The 7754-nt window shown below is 41.6% G+C and overlaps 1 protein-coding gene across 1 annotated transcript in view; it reads left to right on the forward strand.

Moving 5' to 3' along the window:
- Nucleotides 1–7254, forward strand: part of MDFIC (MyoD family inhibitor domain containing) — a 43305-nt gene extending 36051 nt beyond the window's left edge. The window contains exon 5 of the mRNA XM_081211836.1: nucleotides 5638–7254. Within this exon, the coding sequence (XP_081067962.1) occupies nucleotides 5638–5885 (248 nt within the window). The 3' untranslated portion in view covers nucleotides 5886–7254. The remainder of the gene's footprint in view (nucleotides 1–5637) is intronic.
- The last annotated feature ends 500 nt before the right edge of the window (nucleotides 7255–7754 follow it).

A 7754-nucleotide genomic window follows, 5' to 3' on the forward strand; every position in this document is an offset into this window, starting at 1 on the left:
AATGTTTACATAGAATTGGATCATTTTAGGGAACTACTGGATGCTATTTGTTTCATTGTGTGCATGTGGGTACTGCCTTTATATTCTTGCTAAAAGACACCCCACATACTGCTGTTAACAGTGGCAGTGACAACATTTGCATTGTTGGGAAAATAGAGGCACTAGATCATAAAATCAAATTAGTTGTGTGACTTTTTAGGCAGCTGGTAAGTAAGCTAGGACTAGAGCAGACTATGTACTGGATTGAAACTTCTTGAGGATAATGGTTCTGAAGATTAGCTTTTTGGGTAAAATTAACCATAGTCTAGATGAGCCATCACTATGCTGGTCCTATGTATGTATGTATGTATGTATGTATGTATGTATGTATGTATAACTCTAACTAAACCCATCTAGTATGTCTGTGTCATTGCAGGTTGTAGTTCAAAACAATCTGGAGGGCACCAAGTTGGGGGAGGCTGTGTGTAAACAGACAAGAAGGCTATTTTGTATATGTACAGTGGTGCCTCGCAAGACGAAATTAATTGGTTCCGCAAGTTTTTTCTTCTTGCGAGTTTTTCGTCTTGCGAAGCACGGTTTCCCATAGGAATGCATTGAAAATCAATTAATGCGTTCCTAGGGAAACCGCTTGCCAGGCTGGCGGTGCGGAGAAGGGCTTTTCTCCCCACCGCAAGCCTTCAGGACAGGTACGGGAACAGAGGGGAAGGCGCGCAGCGCTTTCCCTCTGTTCCCGGGGCTTGCGTGGGAGGAGGGTTTTTCCTCCCCGCCGCCAACATTCAGAACAGCATTCTGAATGTTGGCGGTGGGAAGGAAAACCCTCCTCCCACCCCAAGTCTTCAGGAAAGCCATCCGAAGCTGGGCGGCGGGAGGAGGCGTTCCCCCCCACCCACCCGGCATCGGAGCTTCGTTCCGATGCCGCGCGGCGGGAGGAGGCGTTTCCCCCCCCCACCCGGCATCGGAGCTTCGTTCCGATGCCGCGCGGTGGGAGGAGGTGTTTCCCCCCCCCACCCGGCATCGGAGCTTCGTTCCAGTGCCGCACGGCGGGAGGAGGCGTTCCCCCCCCGCCCGGCATCGGAGCTTTGTTCCGATGCCGCGCGGCGGGAGGAGGCGTTCCCCCCCCCGCCCGGCATCGGAGCTTCGTTCCGATGCCGCGCGGCGGGAGGAGGCGTTCCCCTCCCCCCCGCCCGGCATCGGAGCTTCGTTCCGATGCCGCGCGGCGGGAGGAAGCATTCCCCCCCGCCCAGCATCGGAGCTTCGTTCCGATGCCGCGCGGCGAGAGGAGGCGTTTCCCCCCCCACCCGGCATCGGAGCTTCGTTCCGATGCCGCAGCGCGGGAGGAGGCGTCCCCCCCCCGCCCGGCATCGGAGCTTCGTTCCGATGCCGCAGCGCGGGAGGAGGCGTCCCCCCCCCCCGCCCGGCATCGGAGCTTCGTTCCGATGCCGCGCGGCGGGAGGAGGCGTTCCCCCCCCCGCCCGGCATCGGAGCTTCGTTCCGATGCCGCGTGGCGGGAGGAGGTCCGAGGACAGTGGGGAAGACGCGCTGCGCTTCCCCGCTGTCCCGGAGATTTCCCTATGGGCTGTCGTCTTGCGAGGCAAGCCCATAGGGAAATTCGTTTTGCGAAGCGCCTCCAAAACGGAAAACCCTTTCGTCTAGCGGGTTTTCCGTCTTGCGAGGCGTTCGTCTTGCGGGGTACCACTGTAATCTTGAAATGGAATAGCAAAATATAGCCGCCTAACCCATGTTAACAGAATGTGCATAAAAGAAAACTTTTTTAAACAATTCACTTTAATACCCAATCAGAATCATTATATTTTCACATTTTTCTGTGTAATTGAGCATGCATAGACCACTTTAGCCATTGCTAATTATCTGAGAATTAAGTGTCTTTATTTAGACCAGTGCCTTATGTCTGTTTACATAAATAAAATACAATGGCTCTTTTCAGAGCTGAAATGCAGCCTCAAGAAATCAACTAGGGTTTTTTAAAAGTAGTTGTTCTGGATAGCCCCACAAACAGAATGATGTTCATTGTGGGTAGGTGTATGCAATGTTCTTTGCCTTTTTAAAGTTAGATTTCATTTTGAAAGCCTGAAAACTGAGCCAACAATTTTTTTAAAAAAATTGCATTACAGTAGCTGTTTGTCTGCATTCTTCTACAGTCATTATCTTCATGTTGTTGACATTTTCTTTCTCTGTTTGAAAATATTTATTGCCCTTTAAATAGATTGAGAATTTCCTTAATCTATTTACAGACTAAATGATGATATACAATAACACAATAAGAGTATTTCATAAGAATAAATCACATCTGTGGCTGGAGTCTTCCGTAAGGGAAGGCCATATGACAAAACTTGATTTTAAATAATCAAGAAAGAATTTGTTGTGCTGTTTGTCTCTCTCTCTAAGCCTCTGTGAGAACCTGTTGAATGGAATAAATAAAGACCCCCTTTTTGATTTGCACCAAACTGCCCGGATGGAGGGGAAAAATAAGTTACACTTATTTTTAAGTGTTGAAGCCAATGTAGCTGTTTGTTCCTCTCTGCCCATCCTTTACATTAAAAAAGGGAGGAAATTGTATTAGATTTATTCAAGTACAATCTCCATGACAACAAGCTAATTAATCCCCATCAATCTGGCTTTGGTCCTCTTCACTGAACTTGTACTCCCCAGCTTCACTTCACATGTCATATCTGCTGAGCTTTGGATGAAGGTCATTTACAGGTACATTTATTCTTCACATAAAGAATCCCATTTAATGCACACAACCACTCTTCTTATTTTACCATCTAGCTTATTTAGTATAGCTCTTCCCCCTTTTTTGTTTCTCATAACCTCTTTTCATGCTACATTCAACCTATTTGCATATTTCTGACCATTGTGTGTAGGAATGAGCTAACAAATGCAAGTAATGCTACTTAAACCGAGATGTTTATGTATTTCGAGGGCAAGCCTTTTAGCAGTTGTCTATTCTTCCCAATAACCCTATTGTCACAATTCCTACATCAGTTTCTTCAATTAAAAAACACATTTTCATCATTTCAAGGGTGGGAGGCCAAATACACAATTCTTCCCAGTCATTTATCAGATTTCCTTCCCTACTTCTCAAAAACAGCAAAAGAGGCTTAAATTAATGTGAAATACTAAAACAATTAAAATGAAACACGCAGCATGTAACTCTCAATACACTAATAAACAGAATCCACACGAAAAGTGCCACATTTAAAAGGCAACCAAAACGTAGCATGATGTTGCCCTTTAGATGTTGTTGACTTCCATCTCCCATCAGCCCTGTCCATTTTGGTTGAGGCTGATGGAAGTTGAAGGTCAATGACATCTGAAAGGCCACATGTTTTATATAACATGTTTAAAGTCTGCTTTCCAGAGCAAAGTGCATTTTTTTCTTTAAGAAGAAGAAGGGAAAAATGAGAAATCCCATATACCATACCATACCACATCTGAAGTGAAGGATAATTCTAAAAGGTGGGAGCCAATAGAAAACTCAATGAGGGTTTCACAGAGATCTTCGGTGGCTCATATAGATGTTCCCTGAAGGCCATCTTCAGATGCTTTAAAGAAGCTGCAACAGGAAGTTTCTGGTGTATTTTTATTTTGTTTTGTATTTTCTTATTTCCCTTTTTTCAAGCAAAGTGTTGTTTGTTTCATTGTTTGCTTGTTTGTTTGTTTAAAGTGGCAATAGAGGAAGTATGAGTGGCTCATGCTTACTTTCTGTGAGGAGGGGAGAGTTTAGAATATCCTTGCCGGGGGGGGGGGGGAATATGTGTACATTTTCTTCCTCCTATGCTTGACCTGAAAGTAGTAGAAGAACATCTGTAGTAGATCAATTTCTGGGTTCTACTTTCTGAGATATTTGACAAACAGCCACCTGCATATAGCTGACTTTGTAAATTCTGTAGGGTGACTGGTAGAATTAGGACTGCACTCCTATATACACTCATGGGATTCTGTCCCATTGAACTCAGTGGGGATTACTTTTGAGTAGACAAGTACAGGATAGCAGTGTTAATGAATTAAAATGTAAACCTTATTTCCACCCATTTTTGTTCCGTTGTCTGAACTGTTCACTACAAGACTGTAAGTTTAACTTGACACTATTTTATCTTAGTACAGTCTGGCTACCCAAAATCAAAAAGATCTGTTCACTTTATGTAGTTTAGAGGCTTGACTCTGCTGTCTTGCCTGTGTCAAATTTTATTTTTCAAGTACAGTAATGCCTGGATTGCTGGTCTCTCCTTCTCATGCATGCACACATGTTTCAAAGAACTGTGAACCTGATTCCATGAGCCCAAGAAGCTTTAGATTTATTTTTCTCAAATATCAGCCCCAACCCATCCAATATCACATAAAAAAAACACTTTTTGAACGGTGGGAGTTTCAAAAACAGTTTGTGATACAGCTGAGGGCTCAACAGTTCAAAAGGAAAAAACCTCAAAGTGTTCACTAGACTAGTGTTATGACCCTTTTATAAGCCCAAGCATCTCAGATTCCTCAACCTCATTTTTTTTTAAGTTTGTGAAATAAACTAGATAACTAATTCCTGAAATTCTGAATTTTCTATATAGTTTGATTTTGAAAGTGAATGGAATTTCCATTGCCTTTCCCCACCTAGGCACTAGCTTCTTATCCTGTCCACAGGATATCCTGTGGCTAAAAGGCAGGATGGAATTCAGTGCAAAACAAGAAATTTAGAAGCTGCATTTCCCCTCACTGATTTTAAATTCAAAAACTTCTGTGTTCTATATCTTGTTGGCTGTCTTTTCAGTGGGTCTGATATCAGCTATAAAACTTGTAGAATGTCTTGAGACAAAGAAAGTGCTTTATACAGAAAAGACATTAACGTTGGTGCAGGTGATGTCATGACCTACAAAACCCTTTCCGTGGGCACTACCCATCTAAATGCAGAGTGGAGAATTTGGGCAGCCTTTGATAGAAGACAGTCCTTCCGATATCCAGGATGGTTGTCTGCTGCTGATTTAATTACTAGATTAAACCCAAGATGAATCTCTGGATGGCTAAGACAGTAAAATGCGCATAGCTGTGTCTTAGAGCATTGCATTAAGTGCAATTAAAAAATGCATAGAACAGACTTGGGAACTGGTGCGAAAAATTACTAGAAATATATACGTAAAAAATTCACTTGTGGGATAATAGTCTCTCTTTTAAAAGAGTGAAAGGGATGGATTGTATGCTGAGTGTGTAAATGCCACGTCCAGAAGAACACCGGTCTGGAAGAACCACCCTAGCTCTCATTTTTCTCTGTTTGCTAGATAAAATTCACTTAGGAGTTGTATTTTGTAGCTTACTGGCTGAATAAGTCTCATCAAATGGAAGAACAATGTCAACACCTTGTTGACATGTTGGTCTATGCTAAAATTAGTTATGGACTGTGAATATATTGTTCCTCTCAGTGCTGAGCTGATGAAACCTTTGTGCAGCACAGAAGCAAAAATCAAGGAATGTGTGCTATGTATTGTGGGAAGAAAAAAAAGTACCTTCAATTTGTATTGCTCTTCTTTAAAAGTTTTTTCAACGCAAGGGGGCATTTAGAATGCAATTTTAACTTTTTATTTCCTTTTATCTTTCCTCTCTCCTTCAACATGCTGTGCCACATTTCCAAAGATTGCTGTGTTCACTGTATCTTGTCCTGCTTGTTCTGCGAATTCGTCACCCTCTGTAGCCTTGTCCTGGGACAAGCGTCATGTGGGGTCTGCCCGGTAGAAGCCTGCTGTTGCTGCTGTGGAGAAGAAATGGGAGATGACTGCAACTGCCCGTGTGATATGGACTGTGGCATAATGGATGCCTGTTGTGAATCATCAGACTGTTTGGAAATTTGTATGGAATGCTGTGGGATTTGTTTCCCATCATGATAACTTTTTATCACTTTTTTCTGCTTTCTTAAAAAAGCATCAACAACGTAATTGGAGAGGGTTCAAGTTTTTGTGTGTTTCTGTGAAATAAAACAACAACCGCTTTCAAAGGACACATTTAGACACTTGCAGCAACCTGGTTTTCTGCACTGTTAACTTGATTTTATAAACAATTGTTGAAGAAAAGCAAACTCATAAGAACAAATGCTTGATGGTCTAATTTTCTGTAGTGGGTGGTTGACTGTGCAAAGACCTGCTCACGCAGGTGAAACAACCATTGGTGGTTGTTCCTGGATAAAGACAAAAGGGTTTTAGCCCTTTGTAGTTTCCTGTTGTGTGCAGGCAGGGGGTTGACAGAGTTTACCACCCCTTCACTAACAAACAAGTTACTAGAAGAGATAGAAAACAGCAGAGTTGGAACAAAGTAACAACAGTTTCATGAGGGCTTTCCACTTAAGTGAATCTCTTGGTGGCAAATATTTGTAATAGGTTTTTTTTTTTAACAAAAACAGAAAACAAATACTTTTTACTGTGTTTTTTGTTTTAACAGCAATGTGAACAAATATTTTATTTTCTCATCTGTAGATTTATATAATTTAAGTTTTATCTAAAGTGCATCACGAACAAACTGATTCATATTTTACAATACATGTTTACTAAAAAACAACAACTCTAGTTGAGATCAGTGGTGCTTACTTTGCAGAAAGTACAATTGCAACTTTAAAGTGCTGTTCACCCCATCAAGTTACATTTATACTATAAAGTTGACTCACAACTTGCATGGAAGTTACATTCCAGGAAAGGGGCATAAAGTTGAAATCAGGTGCATAGTCAAAACAACCCCGGAACTACACTTGTGTGCATCCCTACATTTCTCAAGCTGGTGCACTGAGTGTGTTTTGCCTCCCATGCAAGGAGGAGAGCTTTTAAGCTCTCAAATTTGCTTACAAAACTTTGGGAAGCTCTCGTGGGGTCATCCAAGATCTTGTAAGAGCTTCCCAGAGTCCGGTAAGCAAGCCTGAGAGCTTAAATGTTCTTTTCATGCCAGGCTTTCTTGGCACAAGTTAAATGTGTGCAAATTTCCTGGCACAAGTTAGATGTGCAAGGTGTGACTTCTCTGTATTTAAGAAAAACTAATTGGAAGTGTGATGACAATTCAGGGAAGTGCCGTGTGTTTCCTTTTGCCCCCATCCTCCAAGTCTTGCGCATAATTTTTTTTGGTATTTTTATTTAAGACAGCAAATGCAGAAATGTTGATGTTTCACACAGCAGTCATATTAAGAATAAAGGGGAACTGGGTAAGACTTCCTACACAGGAAATGCTTCCCAATGAATTGATTAATAAAGCTGATGTTTTTAAGTTTTAAAATGTTGTGTGATTGTTTGATAAAGTATTTGAAGGTATTTAAATAAGGAATATCATACTATTGTATCTTAAAAGTAGCAGCTTTGTAGTAAACGTTTAGGAGTGAGCAGCACACTTTGGAAATTAAATTTGCCCTAAATAGTTCTCATGGCATAATTGAAATCTAACCCAGTGCATTGACTGACTTCCAGATTTCCATACACTGGTGCTAATTTACTGTGACTTCCAAGAGTTTTTATGTGACTCATTAATTCAGTTTAATTCAGCTACCTGGTTAACCTGATTTTTCTTCGTAAGTCCAAATTTCCCAATGGCCTGTTGGTTTGGTAATGTTTGACCTCTGTCTGTAGGTTATGCTTTCTTGATCCAAACACAGTGGCAACCATTCCTTTTATTGTAACAAATGACACATGTGTGTGACAAATAAAAATTCCAGGAAAATGAAAAGTTAAGCCTGAACCTTCCAACACTGATTTACCAATGCTTACTACTGAGTTGTTACT

Source organism: Podarcis bocagei (genome assembly GCF_964188305.1).
Source record: "Podarcis bocagei genome assembly, chromosome: 10".
In the NCBI taxonomy this organism is placed as follows: domain Eukaryota; kingdom Metazoa; phylum Chordata; class Lepidosauria; order Squamata; family Lacertidae; genus Podarcis; species Podarcis bocagei.